This window comes from Ruditapes philippinarum, unplaced genomic scaffold (genome assembly GCF_026571515.1).
Source record: "Ruditapes philippinarum isolate M1 unplaced genomic scaffold, ASM2657151v2 ctg329_1_1_1_1, whole genome shotgun sequence".
Taxonomy (NCBI): domain Eukaryota; kingdom Metazoa; phylum Mollusca; class Bivalvia; order Venerida; family Veneridae; genus Ruditapes; species Ruditapes philippinarum.
The window spans coordinates 57172-78516 of NW_026863962.1; the positions used below are offsets into that span (position 1 = coordinate 57172).

General features: G+C 36.3%; 1 protein-coding gene across 2 annotated transcripts in view; it reads right to left on the minus strand.

The window, feature by feature from the left end:
- The window catches only part of LOC132723963 (KAT8 regulatory NSL complex subunit 1-like), a 66845-nt gene that overhangs the window by 12001 nt on the left and 33499 nt on the right, over positions 1 to 21345 (minus strand). The window contains exons 3-7 of one of the 2 annotated variants that reach the window (XM_060708769.1): positions 19102 to 19207; positions 12853 to 12953; positions 6021 to 6137; positions 5423 to 5684; positions 2590 to 2644 (exon numbers count right to left, since the gene is read on the minus strand). In XM_060708769.1, the coding sequence (XP_060564752.1) occupies positions 2590 to 2644; positions 5423 to 5684; positions 6021 to 6137; positions 12853 to 12953; positions 19102 to 19207 (641 nt within the window). The remainder of the gene's footprint in view (positions 1 to 2589; positions 2645 to 5422; positions 5685 to 6020; positions 6138 to 12852; positions 12954 to 19101; positions 19208 to 21345) is intronic. The other variant, XM_060708770.1, reaches the window with a different exon arrangement.

The following is a 21345-nucleotide window of genomic DNA, read 5'->3' on the forward strand; positions in this document are numbered from 1 at the left end:
TGAAGTTTGAACATTGTGGGTCATATGGAACTTAAGTTATGCGTGGAAACATATTTTTCAGTATCAATGTAATAGTGACCTTCACCTTTGACCTTGTGACCCCAAAATCAATAGGGGTCTTCTACCCAATATGGACAATCATCCTATGAAGTTTGAACATTGTGGGTCGAATGGAACTTAAGTTATGCTCTGGAAACTGTTTTCAGTTATAAGGTAATAGTGACCTTGACCTTTTGACCCCAAAATCAATAGGGGTCTTCTACCCAATATGAACAATCATCCTATGTAGTTTGAACATTGTGGGCCAATTGAACTTAAGTTATGCTCCGGAAACTGTTTTTCAGTATCAAGGTCATAGTGACCTTGACCTTTGACCTTGTGACCCCAAAATCAATAGGGGTCTTCTTCCCAATATGGACAATCATCCTATGAAGTTTGAACATTGTGGTCGAATGGAACTTAAGTTATGCTCTGGAAACTTGTTTTTTCAGTTATAAGGTAATAGTGACCTTGACCTTTGACCTTTTGACCCCAAAATCAATAGGGGTTTTCTACCCAATATGGACAATCATCCTATGAAGTTTGAACATTGTGGGCCAATTGGAACTTAAGTTATGCTCCGGAAACTGTTTTCAGTATCAAGGTCATAGTGACCTTGACCTTTGACCTCAAAATCAATAGGGGTCTTCTTCCCAATATGGACAATCATCCTATGAAGTTTGAACATTGTGGGTCGAATGAAACTTAAGTTATGCTCCGGAAACCGTTTTCAGTTTTAAGGTAATAGTGACCTTGACCTTTGACCTTTTGACCCCAAAATCAATAGGGGTCTTCTACCCAATATGGACAATCATCCTATGAAGTTTGAACATTGTGGCCAATTGGAACTTAAGTTATTCTCCGGAAACTGTTTTCAGTATCAAGGTCATAGTGACCTTGACCTTTGACCTTGTGACCCAAAATCTAATAGGGGTCTTCTTCCCAATATGGACAATCATCCTATGAAGTTTGAACATTGTGGGTCGAATGGAACTTAAGTTATGCTCCGGAAACTGTTTTCAGTTTTAAGGTCATAGTGACCTTGACCTTTGACCTTTTGACCCCAAAATCAATAGGGGTCTTCTACCCAATATGGACAATCATCCTATGAAGTTTTAACATTGTGGGCCAAATGGAACTTAAGTTATGCTCCGGAAACCAAATTGCTAACGGACGGACGGACGGACGTACGGACGGACGGACGGACAGACAGACAGACGGACGCCAGGGGGTATAACATAATATGCCCTTTCGGGCATATAAAAATGACATGACCTGGGGCATTTAAGCTTTAGCTTAGACTGCACCAATCAAATTAATATGAGCAAACTTGATAAAAGACTACCTTATAATGTGATCATCTACCAATTATTTCAGTAGGAAATGTTCAAAGGTTTTTCTATTTTTGGCTTTAGTGGCCCCTCAAAGGGGCCAATCAAATTAATATGAGCAAACTTGATAAAAGCGTACCTAAGAATGCTACAGACAAAGTTTGGTGATCATCCAACAATTAGTTCTGTAGAAATAGACGTTTAAAGGTACAGTGCACTCCGGATACAACGAGATCGTCGGATGATTCCTCGTTATAACCGAAACAGAACAAATTGAGAAATCCCACACCGTCGAGCATCATTTATTTCCAGTGTTCAATCTAGAACAAATTTCCAGAGGGCCCTTTCGGCCCATAAACTTTTCAAATTAATATGAGCAAATTTGATAAAAGACTAAAGAATGCTACATACAAAGCTTGGTGATAATCCATCACTTAGTTCTGTAGTAGATGTTTAAAGGTTTTTTTCTATTTTTAGCTTTGTTGACCCCTAAAAGGGGCCAATTGAAATGACATGAGCAAATTCAAGTGTGACTGTCACAAGGATGCTACAGACCAAATTTGAAGTAAATCTGCCCAGTGGTTTCAGAGAAGAAGACGATTGTTGACGCATGACAACGGACGCCGGAGTATCCCCCTTTGATACTAATAGCTCACCCTGAGCCTTCGGCTCTGGTGAGCTAAAAAGGGTGATAACTCTGTAAGTAGTCAAGATGAAGTTATGGTTCGTGTGTACTGCACTTCCTCTCAACAACGTGCTTGTTTATTGTATGAACTTGTATTGAATTCCAACCATTAGTCTTCGAGTTATGCTCCGGACAAAAGAAAGCAATGGAAAAGTAACAAAGGGCAATAACTCTGTAATTACTACAGATAGAGTTATGGTTCTTGTGCACTGCACTTACCCTTATTGTGCTTAACCATTGTATGATGTTGTTTTGAATTCCAACCGGTAGTTTTCATGTTATGCTCCGGACAAGGGAAAGTAACAAAGGGCAATGACTTTGTAATTAGTCAAGAGGGAGTTATGGTTCTTGTGCACTGCACTTCCTCTCAATGTGCTTGACCATTGTATTAAGTTGTATTGAATTCCAACCATTAGTCTTCAAGTTATGCTCCAGACAATGAAAATGCAACAGACCGCTGGACCGACTGACCAACCGACCACCAGGTGACTTCGATATACCCCCCAAACTTTGTTTCGGGGGTATAATTATTACCTCTTCTTCTTCCTGCAGATCAACATGTTGCTCTGTCTGATCAAGCTCTCTCCATCTGAAATAAAAAAATCCTTATAAATATTTATCCCATTCAAAACTAGAAGGGTTTTTGTCACAAAAACATATGTCTCCCAAAACTATGGATGGTCACTCATGTGAAGTTTCATTGACATCCCACCAGAAGCTTGACCTGTGAAAGCCGGAAAAGACTTTTCTATTTATAGCTCTGACGGCCATTTTGTACAGCAAAGGGGAACGTCCCGGTATTGTGAACAGCTAGGGATGGTACTGATCACCCCTGTTAAGTTTGGTTGAAATCCCACCATAAGTTTGACCTGTGAAGGCCGGACAAGATTTTCTATTTTTTTCTATCTTTTTTATCTGTCATTTTGTGCAGCCAAACAAAATGTGCCCATGACGTGCATAGCGTTGGATGGTTCTGATCACTCTTGTAAAGTTTGGTTGAAATCTCACGAGTTGTTTGACCTGTGAAGGTAGGAATTTTTTTCTCTATTTTAAGCTCTGTCGGCCATTTTGTGCAGCGAAGCAGAACGTGCCCGGGATGTGCACAACTAGCCCGGGATGTGCACAACTAGGGATGGTACTTATCACTCCTGTAAAGTTTGGTTGAAATCCCACCAGTGGTTTGACCTGTCAAGGCCAGACAAGATTTTCTATTTTTAGGTCTGGCAGCCATTTTGTGCAGCATGCGGAACCTGCTGGTGATGTGCACAACTAGGGATGGTTCTGATCACTCCTGTAAAGTTGGTTGAAATCCCACCAGTAGTTTGACCTGTGAAGGCCGGACAAAATTTATAAATTTTTAGGTCTGGCGGCCATTTTGTGCAGCCAAGCAGAACGTACCAAATGTGCACAACTATGGATAGTACTGATCATTCCTGTAAAGTTTGGTTGAAATCCCACCAGTAGTTTAACCTGTGAAGACCGGACAAGATTTTCTAGTTTTAGGTCTGGCGGCCATTTTGTGCAGCATGCGGGACCTGCTGGTGATGTGCACAACTAGGGATGGTTCTGATCACTCCTGTAAAGTTTGGTTGATATCCCACCAGTAGTTTGACCTGTGAAGGGCGGAATTTTCTTTCTATTTTTTAGGTCTGGCGGCCGTTTTGTGCAGGGAAGCGGAACATGCTGGTGATGTGCACAACTAGGGATGGTACTTATCACTCCTGTAAAGTTTGGCTGAAATTCCACCAGTGGTTTGACCTGTCAAGGCCAGACAAGATTTTTCTATTTTTAGCTCTGGCAGCCATTTTGTGCAGCAAAGCAGAACAAGCCGGTAATGTGCACAACTAGGGATGGTACTGATCACTCCTGTAAAGTTTGGTTGAAATTCCATCAGTAGTTTGACCTGTGAAGGCCAGACAAGATTTTTCTATTTTTAGCTCTGGCGGCCATTTTGTGCAGCGAAGCGGAACAAGCCGGTGAGGTGCACAACTAGGGACGGTACTGATCACTCCTGTAAAGTTTGGTTGAAATTCCATCAGTAGTTTGACCTGTGAAGGCCAGACAAGATTTTTCTATTTTTAGCTCTGGCGGCCATTTTGTGCAGCGAAGCGGAACAAGCCGGTGAGGTGCACAACTAGGAACGGTACTGATCACTCCTGTAAAGTTTGGTTGAAATCCCACCAGGAGTTTGACCTGTGAAGGGTGGACAAGCTTAATGCAGACGGACAGAAGGACGTCCAGCAGAAATGGAATAAGGGGCCATTTCTTTTGTTATTTTTTATTGTTTAACCCATTACTTCATGAGCATTTTGTGAAAAATGGCTGTTTTCATTGAAAAGTCTCCCGTTACAAGTTCAAATTGCTATGAAACTATAAACAAAAACACGGAAAAATGCGATGCAAAAAATTTCGGGCAAAATTTTCTTCCCAGAAGAATTAAATGCCAACATTTTTGGTTTTTTTAAATTAAATTTAGGGGAATTATGGTTTAATAGTCCCAAAAAAATTTTATTGAAGAAATTTATTATGTTTCTTCTGGGGTCATTTTTAGCCTCTCACAAGTCCAAAATTTTGTTGGCGATGAGGGGGACTGCCATCCCCCTTCAAACCCCCAAAACACAAGGGGGCACATCCCCCTCCTGACAACCCCCTGATGTATCTTTTGGTTGGGGGGCCACGCCGAAAAACTGGTCACTTTTTTTAACAACATTTCTCAAAAAAAAACAAGTGTTGGGGGCCTAAATAAGGCATTTTTTCACCATTTGAGACCAAAAAAAAGGGGGTGTGTGTGTGTGTGCAAAAGGCGTTAAAAGGCATGTATATCGCGTAATGAGTTAATAGAGGGCAAATGGCCCCTTACTCTATTGTTATGGAATGAACTCTATTCTTATCTTTTGTTCTGTTGACAGTTAGATAGCCCCCTATCCTTATTCGGTAGTGCGACAGTTGCCGGAGGCAAAAACAGTGTCTCCCAAAAGTTTTGGGAGACATAATTTATGCTTAAGTAGCAAATGATATGAATAGATATCATATCCCCTGTTGAAAGATAAAATACTAATAGAAGTTTCTTAGTACAATATTTCCCAGAACATTATCATCCCAAAATCACGCAAAATTGTGTTTTATCCAAAGATTAGTTTGAACAGTATAACCTCATAATGCAAAGTAATACAAAAACCATAATACATAATATCTATACCCTAAAATTGCACATAGATGACGTTATGACACATAACCAAGTGCAAACCATTACAAACCAACATTTTTTCAGCATTTAAAAAGAATTCTCTGTTCAGAGTTAAAGAAATTGTAAATGTGTAATAGGTAATGCAAAATCAAATCACCCTATTAATTAAGCAAAACTTACTTTGGAGTCTGAATTTCTTTATACTGGAGTTTTTCCACTCTTGTAGAGGCAGCCATACTGTATGGAATCACAATGTTATTAATATCATATGCATTCTCAAACCTCTTCTTTCTGTATTCCTTTTGATCTTTTAGCATGCCAGATGATGCACTTAGTGACAGCATTCCATCTTTCATTTGTGGAGAATGTGTTGGTGTCTGGCTTAGTGTACTCAAACTATCCATATCTGTGTCCTGATTCATCATAGACTTCTTCAAAGCTGCTTACCAAAATAATAAGCAATTTTAAACTTTTACAATTAAGCTACCAATTCTGGTGAGACAGTAAGATTGGGTTTCATTTTCTGCATTTAGCACTGGCAAAAAGTAAAATCAACTGACCTGTCACTATGTCGCCCACAACAAAAATACAGAAAACATTTATCTTTAAACAAGAGCCACCGCTGGAAAAGGGCAACACTTGACTTTTTCACAGTATCGGCAAAAGCAACCTGAACAACAACATTATTGTAGCAAAAGTTTTTTTTTCTTTGAAAAAGTACAGCTTAAATTATTATTCAAAATAATTATATTGTTTTTTGCAAAAATAAATGTAATACCAATTGCGAATTGTGCAGCTCTTCGTCTCTTAAGTTCCTTCCTACGCATTCTGGTTTCTGCAGTAACTTTCTTGGACTTTTTATTTGGAGATTTTCCATCGTACTTGCTGCGTAATTCTTAAATACATAAAAATATTAAACTAAACGTGTGAATACAATCAAAGCACAGAAGGCGCTGAATTTGTTTGGGTCTCAGAATGTCAGAAAGGTGAAGGTTGTGAGATTATAAACCAATTTGTTTTTGTATAGTTCCACCAATGCTGTTTCCAGTGTTATAACTGTAGTAAATTGGCTATAACTATCACTAAATGTGATTAATACCCCCGCAAGACTGCTTCAGAAATGAGGAAGTTACTCGTAACAGAATACCTTGCTAAAGAATTGAAATAGAGTTATGGTTGTGGGCAATTAAAGATAGTTGTGGTTCTTGTATGTTGCATTTCCTTTCAATGTGGTTGACCATTGATGAAGTTTTATTGAATTACTCTGTAATAAGTCCAGACAGAGTTACGCTTTTTGAGCACTGCACTTCCTCTCACTGCGCTCGACCATTGTATGAAGTTGCATTGAATTCTAAACATTTGTTTTTAATTATGCACTGGACAAGGAAAAGGAACAAAGGGCAATAACTGAAGATGGAGTTATGGTTATTGTACAATGCACTTCCTCTCACTGTGCTTGACCATTGTATGAAGTTGTATTGAATGCCAACTACTAGTTTTCAAGTTATGCACTGGACAAAAAAAGTAACAAAGAACAATATCTGTAATTAGTCCAAATCGAGTTATGGTTCTTGTGCACTGCACTTCATCTCACTGCCCTTGACCATTGCATAAAGTTTCTTTGAATTCCAACCATTAATTTTCAAGTTATGCACTGGACAATAAAAAGTAACAAGGGCAAAAACTCTTAAATGAGTCAAGAAAGAGTTATGGTTTCTGCGCACTGCACTTTCTCTTATGGACAAGAAAAAAACAATGGAAAAGTAACAAAGGGCAATAACTCCGTAATAAGTAAAGATGGAGTTATGGTTCTTGTGCACTGCACTTCCTCGCAATGTGCTTGATCAATGTATGAAGTTGTATTGAATTCGAACCATTAGTCTTCAAGTTATGCTCAGGACAAAAAAAAGCAATGGAAAAGTAACAAAGGGCAATAACTCTGTAATTAGTCAAGATGGAGTTATGGTTCTTGTGCACTGCACTTCCTCTCAATGTGCTTGATCATTGTATGAAGTTGTATTGATGTCCAACCATAAGTGTCAAGTTATGCTCAGGAAAAACAAGCAATTATCATAGTATTGCAAGCAATCCATAAGTCCCCTACCGGTTCTGAAGGGCCATTAGCCATTCACTTATGTTTCAATTTTTCTATATTTTAAGTATATTTGTTGGAAAAGTTCTTTAAAAGTGATCACAGGAAACAGTTTTTATGAACAGACAGACAGACGGACTGAAGGACACTCTAAAGTTAATATTTGAAACATCCCTGTTACCAAAATATAACATTTTTAAAAGCAAAATTCTTAAAAAGGAGATAACTCTTGAATTAAAGATGCAATTTCATAAAAAAAAATTCAGCTCTTTTTGACTAATCACAAATATTGTTATATTTGCCATGTTTTAAGCCTATTTTTTGCCAAAGCAACCAATATTTTTTTCAAAATAGGGAGAACAGATAAGACATGCATAATCTCAAGACTGCCATCTACCCATATGTCAAGTTTCATAAAAATATTTCCAGTACTTTTTGAGTTATCACTGGATTCAGTGTATGTGTAAAATTTGCCATATTTTCAGTCTATGTGTTGCCATAGCAACCAGAATTTTCAACATAGGAAGAAAAGAAAAAGAAGTGCATAATCTCCAGACTGCCATCTACCCATATTACAAGTTTCATAAAAATATTTCTATTACTTTTTGCGTATAAAAATATTTCCAGTACTTTTTGAGTTATCACTGGATTCAGTGTATGTGTAAAATTTGCCATATTTTCAGTCTATGTGTTGCCATAGCAACCAGAATTTTCAACATAGGAAGAAGAAAGAAAAGAAGTGCATAATCTCCAGACTGCCATCTACCATTATTAACAAGTTTCATAAAAATATTTCTATTACTTTTTGCGTTAACACAGGATCCAGTTTATGTGTAAAATTTGCCATATTTTCAGTCTATTTGTTGGTCCATAGCAAGCCAGAAAATTTCAACATAGGAAGAAAAGAAAAAGCCCCGTTGCATAATCTCCAGACTGCCATCTACCCATCTTTCAAGTTTCATAAAAATATTACAAGTACTTTTTGCGTTATCACTGGATCCAGTTTATATGTGTAAAATTTGCCATATTTTAAGCCTATTTGTTGCCATAGCAACCAGAATTTTCAACATAGGAAGAAAAGAAAAGACGTGCATAATCTCCATACTGCCAGCTATCCATATATCAAGTTTCATAAAAATATTTTCAGTACTTTTCAAGTTATCGCGGGATCCAGTTTTGTGGACTGACGGACTGACAGACAGACAGACAGACAGACAGACAGACAGACGGACGGAGGGTAAACCTAAAGTCCCCTCCGGTAAACCGGTAGGGGACTAAAAAGCAATGGAAAAGTAACAAAGGGCAATAACTCTGTAATTACTTTAGATACAGTTATGGTTCTGGTGCACTGCATTTCCCCTTTTTTGGCTTCCCTTGTTAAAGTTTTTTAAATTCCCAACCCAGTAATTTCAAGTTATGCCCCAGAAAAGGAAAAGTAAAAAACCAATAACTCATAATTAGTGAAGAGGGATTTTTTTCGTGCACTGCACTATCTATCAATGTGTTTGATCATTGTATAAAATTATATTAAATTCCCAAACCTAAGTTTTCAATTTTAGGGTCCGGGACAAAAAAAGAAATTTGGAAAATAACAAAGGGCAATAACTCTGAAAATTATTTTAGATAGAGTAGGGTTCTTTGAAAGATTCCCCCATATGTGTTTGACCTTTGTATAAGTTATTTTGAATTCCACCAGTATTTTTCAATTAGCCCCGGAAAAGGGAAAAGTAAAAAAGGGGGCAATAACTCTGTAATTACTTAAGGTTTGGTTCTGGCACTGCACTTCCCCTTTTTGGGCTTGACTTTGTGAAGTTTTTTGAATTAACCAGTAGTTTTAAAATTATGCCCCGGACAAAAAAAAATAGAAAGGGCAACAAAACTTTTATAAATGTGTTAATACCCCCACCAAGACTGCTTCAAAATTTGGGATGTTATGTAAAAAAAATCCTTTTAAAAAAATTTGAAATTTAGATTTGGGGGGGGCAATTAAAAATATTTGGGGTTTTGTATTTTTGCATTCCTTTCAATGTTTTGGGCCCATTGTTTGAATTTTTATTGAATTACTCTGTAAAAAGCCCAGAAAGACAAGGAAAAAGGGAAAAAAGGCAATAACTCTATAAATTTTGAAATGGATTAAGGTCTTGTGCACTGCACTTCCTCTTATTTTGCTTACCATTGTAAAGTTTTTTAAAATTCCAACCAGACTTTTTAAAATTATGCTCGGGAAAGAAAAGTACAAAGGCAGTAACTCTGATTTTGTAAAAATGGAGAAGGGCTTTTGTGCACTGCATTTCCCTTTTTAATGTCCTTTACAACTGTTTTGAAGTTGACTAAATTTAAAAACAGTATTTTTAAATTATGCCTGGAAAAGGGAAAAAATCCCCCAAGGGGGCAAAACTCTAAAATTATCAAGAGGGATTATGTTCTTGGGATGCATTCCTCTCAATGTGTAAACCATTGAGAAGTTATTTTAAATTCCAACTTTAATCTTCAATTTTTCTCCGAAAAAAAAAAACAATAAAAAAGAAAAAAGGGTCAATAACTCTTATAATTAGTCAAGAGGGGATTTTTGTTCTTGTGCACTGCAACCCCCTTTTTTGTGCTTGCCATTGTATGAAGTTGTTTTAAATTCCAACCATTTTTTTAAAGTCATTCTGGAAAAGGGAAAATAAAAAAGGGCAGAACTTTTAAAAAGTAAAGAGGGATTTGGTTCTTTGCACTGCATTTCCCCTTCAATGTGCTTGCCTTGTATTAAGTTAAAATAAATTCCCAACAATAATTTTAAGTTAAAGGTGGGACAAAAAAAGCAATAAAAAATAACAAAGGGCAAAAACCTGTAATTACTTTAGATGGGTTAGGGGTTTTTTGTGCCTGCATTTCCCCCTTTTCGTGTTTGCAATTGTATGAATTTGTTTTAAATTCCAACATAGTTTTCATTACCCCCCGAAAAGGAAAAGAAACAAAGGGCAATAACTCTGAAAATTAGTAAGAAAAGGTTATGGTTCTGTGACCTGCATTTCCCTTAAAGTGTTTTGACCATTGTATTTGTTATATTGAATTCCAACTATTAGTTTAAAGTTATATCCAGAAAAAAAGAAAAATGGAAAAGAAAACAAAGGGCAATACTCTTTATTACTTTAGATGAAGGGTTCTTTTGCACTGCACTTCTCCTTATTGTGTTTTGACAATTGTATGAAGTTGTTTTGAAATTCCAACTAGTAGTTTTTCAAGTTATCCCCGGACAAGGAAAAGTAACAAAGGCAATAAAACTCTGTAATTAGTAAAAAGATAGATTTATGGTTCTTGTTGCACTGCACTTCCTCTCAATGTGCTTGACCATTGTGTGTAGTTATATTGATTCCATCATTAGTCCTTCAAGTTATGCTCCGGACAAGGAAAATGCAACGGACGTCTGGACAGACCGGTGACGTCCTATATACCCCCAACTTCGTTTTTTGGGGTATAATAACTCTGTATTTAGTGAAGATGGACCTTATGTTCTGGTGCACTGCAGCTACCTCTCAATGTGCTTGACCATTGCATGAAGATGTTCTGAATTCCAACATTAGTCTTCAAGTAATGGCCGTACAAAAGAAAGCAATGAAAAAAAAACAAAGGGCAATAACTCTGTAATTACTTTTAGAACAGAGTTAGGTCTTGTGTACTCATTTCCCCCTATTTTGTTGCCCTTTTTAAATTTTTTGAATTAAAACCAGTAGTTTAAAAGTTATGCTCCGAAAAAGGAAAAATAACAAACCAATAACTCTGTAATTATAAAGATGGTTATGGTTCTTCTCTTGTGCACTCACTTCCTCTAAAATTTTTTCCTTGACCTTTTATGGATTTGATTGAATCTAAAATTTATCCGGACAGGAAAATTCAAGGGACCGCAGGCCCGACTGACCAAAAAATACCGACCCAAGGATTCTATAAAAACCCTTCCAAAAACTTCTTTGGGGGGGAAATAAATTTCAGAAAAATGTTGGCAAAGCAGCAGTGAACTTGTTTTTTGGGTTTTAGTCCACACCCCAACAGTATGGGTCATTTGCGACTTTCCCCCCAAAGAGGCTTTAATGCTAAAGTTAAAACAACAAACTTTATACTGACTATTGCCCCTTTCCCCTATTAGCATTTATAAAAAATGCCTGTTTTCAATGAAAAGCTTTCTTACAAGTTCAAATTGTCTTAACTATAAAAAAGAGACCAAGATGGCCCTAGATCCTCCTTTGCCCCATAAACCCCAATCGAGAAGTCTTAGACAACTCCTGACCAATTTTGATGACAATTGAGTAAAAAAGTGACCCTAGTTGGGGTTTTAAAAATTTTTCATTTTTGCCCTGTTTACCAGTTTTGACGGTTCCATATTAAAAATTGACCAAAAACAAAAACCCCTTTCCCAACCATTTTCCCGAAATTTTGGGTAAAACGAGCCCTTGGTTAACAAGTTTCTATTTTTACTCCTGGACCTAGTTTTTTCGAGATCCCATTTTTGAAAATTAAATTTATAGACAAACATTTGACAAATTTGATAAGAAATCAAAAATTACCAAGTTTAAAAAGCTTTTTTCATTTGGGGGTAACGGCCGGTGCCCATTACCCCAACACCCTTTTTTCCCTTGAATTTTTGGTCAATACAAAAATTTAATAATTTTTTCCAAACGGACAAAGGCCGATCATACCTGAACCCGCCTCAATCTAAATTTCCTTTACCATGCAACAAGGGAAAACCAAAAAATTGTTTTAAAATAGAGTCAAACCTTAAATTTGAATCTTTTTAGGCCATTTTTAGCCTCTAACAAGTCCAAAATTTTCTTGGCAATGAGGGGGGCTGCTGCCTCCTTCAAAAGGCATAGGGGGGATGCACCAACCTCCCCCCCATGAACCCCCCTGGTGTATCTTTTTGATGGAGGCGGTGCCGAAAAAGTGATCAAAACTCTCGAAAATAAGTGTTTTGGGGCCAAAATAGGGCATTTTTTTCATTATTCGAGGCCTCAAAAAAGGGGGGGGGGGGGGGGGAATGCATCAAAACGGGTATATTATGAGGTAATTGGTTAACTGATGTGTATTTAGTTATAAAATTTCATTGTTATTGAATGTTACTAAGCAATTCTTGAACTTGAGCATTTTAGACCTCTCAAGAAAATCTGAATGCTCTCACTAAATTTGGCCAAAGGAGAGAAATTCTCTCATGATAACTACAGGCCAGAATGATCCCTGTATCCAACTTGCCGTTTTAGGTTTACCAACAATTCATTTTCTCAGTGCTGAAAAAGGCAACAACTTGGTAGAATAGAAGCCATAGCTATGTAAATTGTCCAAATCATGGTCAACTTGTGTTGATAAGTGTGTAAAGTAAGCCATTGGCATAGGTAGTACTTAAGAAAAATCCAACCTTGTACGGACAGACGGAAGGTTTAATTACTATATGCCCCGGGGCAAAAAGTTAGACGCCATTAAAAACATAACGCAATATGCATGGATTTGTGCTCAGTTGAACCAAAAATATACATAAACTTACTGGCTGATGTTAAAAGAACAGCTGCAGCAGTCTTGTTAAACTTCTTGCGATTATTCTTTCTTGCCTGCTCCTTTATCTGGGCATTCAATATCTTCTGTCGCCTATAATATATTGAAACTTAACATATAATACATTAATACAACAAGATATGTTTGTAAAACATGTATGCCCCCTATCGGCAGCTAATTAGTCATGTGGTCAGGTTATTGTGACTGACTTTTGACCTAATGACCAACATATCAATAGGGGTTATCTACTGCTCATGACTAGTGACTAAGTCATTGTGGCAGCAATGCTGTTAAAGGTTGTGTGCAGCAATTTTATGAAATTTTATCACAAATCTTACCAAATAATAAATGCATAAAATTTTATGAATCATGTAGGCCTCCTCAATGACAGCAAATTTGTTATACATGTATTACATTAGACCTTAAATTGTGTGACCAAACAAGATTGCATTTGTGACAACTGCTATGCCACAGCATTAATACAACACTAAATAGTAGTGTAGGAACAGAATTATTTTTTGTTAACATTGCCATAATGCATGGATCCCTGACCTATCTAATTGTTATTATCAGTAACCATTTCACCACCACCTATTTGTTAACAAAAGAGCATATGTCAATGTTTGTGGTTAAATCTATAGCTATTCAAATAAGAGGGCCATGATGGCCCTGAAATCGCTCACCTGTATATAGGCCCCCGGGGCACGGCCAATTTTAACCCAGAGGCTTTTATTTGAACAAACTCGGTTGACACCCATTTGAAGATGTTTCATAATAAATATCTAAACTCTAGCTCTAAAAAGATTTTTTAAGTTTTTACTATATACATAAAGGGAAAAACAATGACCCCCTGGGGTGGGGCCAATTTTGACCCCAGGACTTTTATTTGAACAAACTTGGTAGACAACCACTAGAAGATTAGAAGATGTTTCATGCTTAATAGCTAAGCTCTAGCTATTTGGGTTTTTTTAAAAGGAGATTTTTTAAGTTTTTACTATATACAAATAAGGAAAATCAATGAGCCCCCCCCCCCCCAGGCGTGGCCAATTTTGACCCCAGGGCATTTATTTGAACAAACTTAGTAGACAGTGACGAGACACTGACTAGATGATGTTTCATGCCAAATATTTAAGCTCTAGCTCTTACGATTTCTAAAAGAAGATATTTTAAGTTTTTTCTTTCGGTTGCCATGGCAACCAGAATTCTGCTTGGAATTAAATTCTTTGAACAATTTTTAAAGTTGACTACGAAAGGAACATTCCTGTGAAGTTTGGATGAAATTGGCTTAATGGTTTATGAGGAGATGTTGTTTAAAGTTAAAGTTTACGGACGGACGGACGCCGGACAAAAAAGCGATCACAAAAGCTCACCATGTCATTTTGTGACAGGTGAGCTAATAAAAGGTCAGAGCAGGGATCTATCAATGCAGTTGGGTCTAGTGAATTTGGTGGTGAAGGTCATATTTCACATGGCAAAAATTTCATGACTGTACATCAAAGGACAACACAGTAAGACACTTTGTCAAAATCTAGGTCAGCTGATATCCAAGTTTAATTTACATCTTAATGTTCAAATGGACATGGTTCAAATTTCAAAGCTGTACATCAAAGGACAAGAAAGAAGGTCACATCATCAAAATCTAGGTCACCTGATATCAAAGTTAAATTTTAGAAATGGTCCAAATTGCATGGCTGTACATCAAAGGACAAGAAAGTAAGTCACTGTCCCCTTGGGCAAGGCAAAATTTTGAGCGCATGGCTATAATTTTAACAATCTCCTTAGTGGTTGACAATGTCTCATGCCAAATTTCTAACCTCTAGCATTTGTAAATTCAGAGAAGTAGATTTTTCTATATACATATAAGGAAAACTTATCGCCCAAGGCAGGACAAGATTTTTCTTATTTTTAGGCCTGGCGGCCATTTTGTGCAGCCAAGTGGAATGTGCCTGTGATATGCACAACTAGGGATAGTACAGATCACTTGAGTAAAGTTTGGTTGAAATTCCACCAGTAGTTTGACCTGTGAAAGCCGGACAAGAATTTTCTATTTTTAGCTCTGGGGGCCATTTTGTGCAGGGAAGCAGAACATGCCAGTGATGTGCACAACTATGTCCTGTAAAGTTTGGTTGAAATCCTACCAGTAGTTTGACCTGTGAAGGCTGGACATTTTACACAATTATCAACTGGAAACCACAACAAGAGGGCCCATTGGATTGCTCACCTGAGAAATAAGTCAAAAGGTTTAAGTAGATACCCTTTCACCCGAAGAAATAGCGAAAAATACAGGATTTACAGTACATATAAGGAAAATCAATGACCTCCTGGGATGGGGCCAATTTTGACCCTAGGGGTTTTATTTCAACAAACATGGTAGACATTCATTAGAACATGTTTCATGCTGAATATCTAAGCTCTACCTCTTTTGGATTTTTAAAGTTTTTACTATATACATATAAGGAAAATCAATGACACCTGGGGCCAGGCCAATTTTGATCCTAGGGCTTTCATTTGAACAAACTTGGTTGACATCCACTAGAAGATGTTTTATGCAAAATATGTAACCTCTAGCTCTTTTGGATTTTTCACAAGGAAGATTCTTTTAAGTTCTTTACTATAATATATATATGTATATATAAGGAAAAAATCAATGGACCATCCTGGGAGCCGGCAGCTAATTTTGGACCGTTACGGGCTTTTTATTTAGAACAAACATTTGTATGACCACCCATTATAGAAGATGTTTCAAATGCTCATATCCTAAGCTCCATTTTCTCTTTGGGTTTTTTTAAGAGGAAGATTGTCTTTAACGGAGGCCCAACTTTGTACAATTTGGTAGGACAGTTACCTAGAAGATTATTTCATTGTCTTAATATCTAAGCTCTAGCTCTATGGTTTATTTAAAAGAAGATTTTTTTTAAAGTTTTTACTATAGACACAGGGCCTTCACAACTGGGAGATTTGGGCGACTGAGCCTAAATGTTCTGAACTTGCCGGGTTTAAACACCAAAGTGAAATCAACTTCGCCACGCTTTTTTACTTGCCGCATGTACACAGCGCATGCCAATAAAATTAATCCTCGCCTCCAGGCGTAAATCAAACTGAATTGGCAACACACACAGGCTCTCCAGCACCCTCTGACAAAAAATTATGGCAAATTTTAGGGCAAAATTCAAGAAATTTTAGGGCTAAAATTAGGAATTTTAGGGTAAGGAAAAGAAATTCTAGGGCTAAAATTTGGAATTTTATAACTTAATTATGGCCCCCAAAAGACCATGATATGGGTTCAACTTTACATATTTGACACAAAAGAAACTCACAAATAATGCTCTAGATCAGTTACCGGTATAGCAAAGGTGTCAACCAGTGTACCACAGTCACAAGTGCATAAATGGATTTACTGGTCAACTGCCTTTAACTGTCTACTCTGAATAAGAGCTGAAAAACTACATAAAAACATAACTAGAATGAAAACATTTTCAAAGTTATAAGCATCCCGGAACAACCAATATTCAATTAGTTTAGCTGTTATTAGCCAATAATAAATGGAAGGGGAAATTATGCTTAAACTTTATTTTAGCTATAAATGCATTTATCAACACTTGTTCATATTAAGGTTGGTACGTTTTTTTTAACAAGTCTTGATCTTTCTTTGAAAAACAATATGACCCATTCAGGTCATTCCCAGGAATATTTTAACCTAAATTCAAACACCACTGAAAATTTGTTCAAGATATGTCAGGGCTACTAAAAATTGTAGAAAATTTCACAACAGAGTCAGTCTATTCAACAATTTTCAGTTTTTCCTGCCATTAAAAAACTTACACTACACTTACACTGGTATCTCTTACAAAAGATCCATTCTACAGTCACCACTTGAAAATAACTTGATTACAAATTCAGATTTTATTAATAAGGACCCCTACATAAAGTCTGATGAATATTTAGTGGTAAATCATATAAATATTTGATTAAATACACCTAAGACTGAGGTAAGTGGTAAAACTCTGTAGCCATTAAAAAATTTAACTTGCTTGGAAATATTTTTACCTCTACTTTAAACAAGTGACTATTTTGATATAGTCAAAGTGGGACAATTTTTATTTTTCCATTTAAAACAACGGTTTCATATTGTTTTTCTAATAACATCTGACAATTAATCAAGTATGGCATTTCTGCAGGGGTTGAAGTAATACAACATGTGACTTTATGCACTTTAGTCAGACATCAGCACCAATGATTGGTTTGAAGTAACATTAAAAATAAATATGTAAAAATATTTTGCCATGGACCTAAAAAACAAGCAATCTACAGTTTCATTAATCTTTTTAACAGAATTGTTGTAAATCTCATCAAATATTGTTCATAAATCACGTTTTTAACGTAAAACCCCATGGTAACACTAAAGTTCGTATACGAATTTTAACATGCAAATGAAGACTATAATCAGCTCGTGTATGAGCTACGCCACAGTGTTTAAGTTGCATAACAAACACAGCAAATTGAGATTTTCTTGTGCAAACCCACTTTAACCGTTTTAATTTCACTGTGCACTAAGCCTTGGGTTCAGAAAAAGTAATCATCTAATTAAAAAGAAATTTGTATGAAAACATCTGTACAATGCGGAAATATACTGTTAAATCAGGACTGCTACTTATAGTCATGTTTGTTGATTTAATATTGATGTACGGATGATCCGGAGGCGGAGTTTCCAATATACAAATAGAAATTGTACTTTCGATTTCGCCACAAGGAGGTTGCAGATTGCTTATAAAAGTCATTTTGGTTGTCTAAACACCAAAATAAGATCTGAAGTCGATGTGAAACCCAATTTATTAATGAAGTGTTGCTATTTCTGTTTTTATGAAATTTATTAAATGTAACTTTAAGGTTGTGATTGAAAAATGGTTGTTTCGGGATATGTTTATAACAAAACATAAAAAAAAAAGAAATTTAAGTGAAAAATAGGGCATTTTGAATTTTTCATTTTTTTAGGAATTTTAGCCAAACTAAAAAAAAAAGGATTTTTTTAGGAATTTTAGGGACGCTGGACAGCCTGCACACAGTAACTGCCGATAATTGACAGCAATTAACACATTTAAGTGACATGATATGCAGATGCAACGGACATATTGCCCTTTAATTCGCATATGTAAACATCGCTTTTTTTAAGCATAAATTCACGACCCCTGCCACTATTTAATCAGCAAGTTTAAAAAGCTTACACCAGGAATCGCTCTTATCATATTTGACAGCAATTACAGGTGAGCCAAAAACAACTGACTAATAAGCTCACTCCTATATTTACGATATATATACACTTAACAAATCTTATAAGTGTGCATGTATAAATGGTTTCATATGTGTATCAATATTTGCCCGATCATGCTGAAATTTTGAATAAATACAGAAAAGAGACACAGTATCATTTTTATCAATTTTAATTCCATTCAAGATACAAATTTAAGATGTATTTCTAAAATATGTGAATGCATGTCAAAAGTTGATGTTGCAAAATGATGTCCTAATACCGTGTATGCCCATCCTGACAGTGTATTACAGCCTGGCAGTGTCGTCACATCGATGTTGCATATCGTTGTAGATAATTTTGGTGTCGGTGAGGAAGGTTACCAACGATGCCAGTTGCTCTGTACTTAATGATTAGCCTTTGGAAATATTTCGGTGTACAACCATGCGAGGCACCAACCTTCAAATGATACATACATGTAATAAGTAAATAAAAAATATATGCATTTATGTTTGTCTTAGGTAGAAACTGAATTTAAATGATATTCGGCCTTTTACAATGCAAAGAAATTAAAATAATCATTTAAACAAATAAATTTTGTTACCAACCTCTGTTTGGTGTACTCCAGCGTTGACCAATGCCCGGGCTATGTCATGCTGTTGTATAGATAATCTACCCATGTGGTGTTTTTCTGATGTGTCGATCTCTATCGTATCCGAGAATATCATGTGCAATTTTATTTTACCCATTCTGACAATTTTTCGTGCATTTTGCGAATTAAGTTCCTTCATGGTTGAACGCACCTCATAATTAAAATTGACATGCCTGAACACGGGAAAAGTGTGAAAATGCAGCCAATAGTCAGTACGCAAAATTTTGTAGAAATATATTGATAAACGAAAAAGTTATAAGGACATAAATGGTGCACACTTATAAGATTTGTTAAGTGTATATATATGTACAATGATGTAAGGTTTAAAAATAAAAAAATTATACCGTTTTTCTGCAGCCATTGCCCTCATGGTGACTTTCGGTTGTGATTTCAAACTTTGCCATTCACCACTTTTCAACAGAGCTTCAAAATGCATAGGTAACCCAATTTCTAAAATAGAAAGTGTTTTTATGTTTTAATATTTTATTATGTGCTGATTAAATAATTCCATAATTCCACTGTAAAACCCAAGAAAGAATCATTTGCTGATGCTATAAAGTTTCTTAATTAATGTTATAAACATTTTATTTTTATTTTTGTTAATAGACTCTGTATTTTAAAAGCTAAATTCGTTATTTTCTTTAAAAAAGTTAAGACCGTAACTGAAATAGATTAATTTGACTTTTTTTGGCGAATTGCCCAACATTTTTCTCTAAATTATAACAATAAACTTGGCGTGACGTCATGTCATAGGCTCGCGTCTTTTGGGGGATTTCCAGGGAAAAAAACGGTGAATATACACTGAAAATCTATTTTTAGAAGAAACAAGAGGGCCATGATGGCCCTGGATCGCTCCCCTGACCCATCAACCGCATCCAAGCAATGTCTTAGACAAGCATCCTCGCCAAGTTTGATGACAATTTAGTCAAAAATGTGACCTCTAGTGTGTTAAAAAGGTTTTCCATATTTCGGCAATGTGACCTAATTTTTGAATGGAGACGACCCATATTCAAACTTGACCTAGAAATCATCAAAACAACCTTCCTGACAAATTTCCAGGATATTTGGATTAAAAGTGCAGCCACTAGAGTGTTAAAAAGATTTTTCTATTTTTAGCTCCTGTGACCTAGTTTTTGACCAGAGATGACCCATCTTCGAACTTGACCTAGAAATCATCAAAACAACCTTCCTGACAAATTTCCAGAATATTTGGATCAAAACTGCAGCCACTAGAGTGTTAACAAGCTTTTTCTATTTTTAGCTCCTGTGACCTAGTTTTTGACTGGAGATGACCCATCTTCGAACTTGACCTAGAAATCATCAAAACAACCTTCCTGACAAATTTCCAGAATATTTGGATCAAAACTGCAGCCATTAGAGTGTTAACAAGCTTTTTCTATTTTTAGCTCCTGTGACCTAGTTTTTGACCAGAGATGACCCATCTTCGAACTTGACCTAGAAATCATCAAAACAACCTTCCTGACAAATTTCCAGAATATTTGGATCAAAACTGCAGCCACTAGAGTGTTAACAAGCTTTTTCTATTTTTAGATCCTGTGACCTAGTTTTTGACTGGAGATGACCCATCTTCGAACTTGACCTAGAAATCATCAAAACAACCTTCCTGACAAATTTCCAGAATATTTGGATCAAAACTGCAGCCACTAGAGTGTTAACAAGCTTTTTCTATTTTTAGCTCCTGTGACCTAGTTTTTGACCGTAGATGATCCATCTTCGAAATTGACCTAGAAATCATCAAAACAACCTTCCTGACAAATTTCCAGAATATTTGTATCAAAACTGCAGCTACTAGAGTGTTAACAAGCCTTTTCTATTTTTAGCTCCTGTGACCTAGTTTTTGACCGGAGATAACCCATCTTCGAACTTGACCTAGAAATTATCAAAACAACCTTCCTGACAAATTTCCAGAATATTTGGATCAAAACTGCAGCCACTAGAGTGGTAACAAGCTTTTTCTATTTTTAGCTCCTGTGACCTAGTTTTTGACCTGAGATGACCCATCTTTGAACTTGACCTAGAAATCATCAAAACAACTTTCCTGACAAATTTCCAGAATATCTGGATCAAAACTGCAGCCACTAGAGTGTTAACAAGCTTTTTCTATTTTTAGCTCCTGTGACCTAGTTTTTGACCGGAGATGACCCATCTTTGAACTTGACCTAGAAATCATCAAAACAACCTTCCTGACAAATTTCCAGAATATTTGGATCAAAACTGCAGCCACTAGAGTGTTAACAAGCTTTTTCTATTTTTAGCTCCTGTGACCTAGTTTTTGACCTGAGATGACCCATCTTTGAACTTGACCTAGAAATCATCAAAACAACTTTCCTGACAAATTTCCAGAATATCTGGATCAAAACTGCAGCCACTAGAGTATTAACAAGCTTTTTCTATTTTTAGCTCCTGTGACCTAGTTTTTGACCCGAGATGACCCATCTTTGAACTTGACCTAGAAATCATCAAAACATTCTTCCTGACAAATTTCCAGAATATCTGGATCAAAACTGCAGCCACTGGAGTGCTAACAAGCTTTTTCTATTTTTATCTCCTGTGACCTAGTTTTTGAC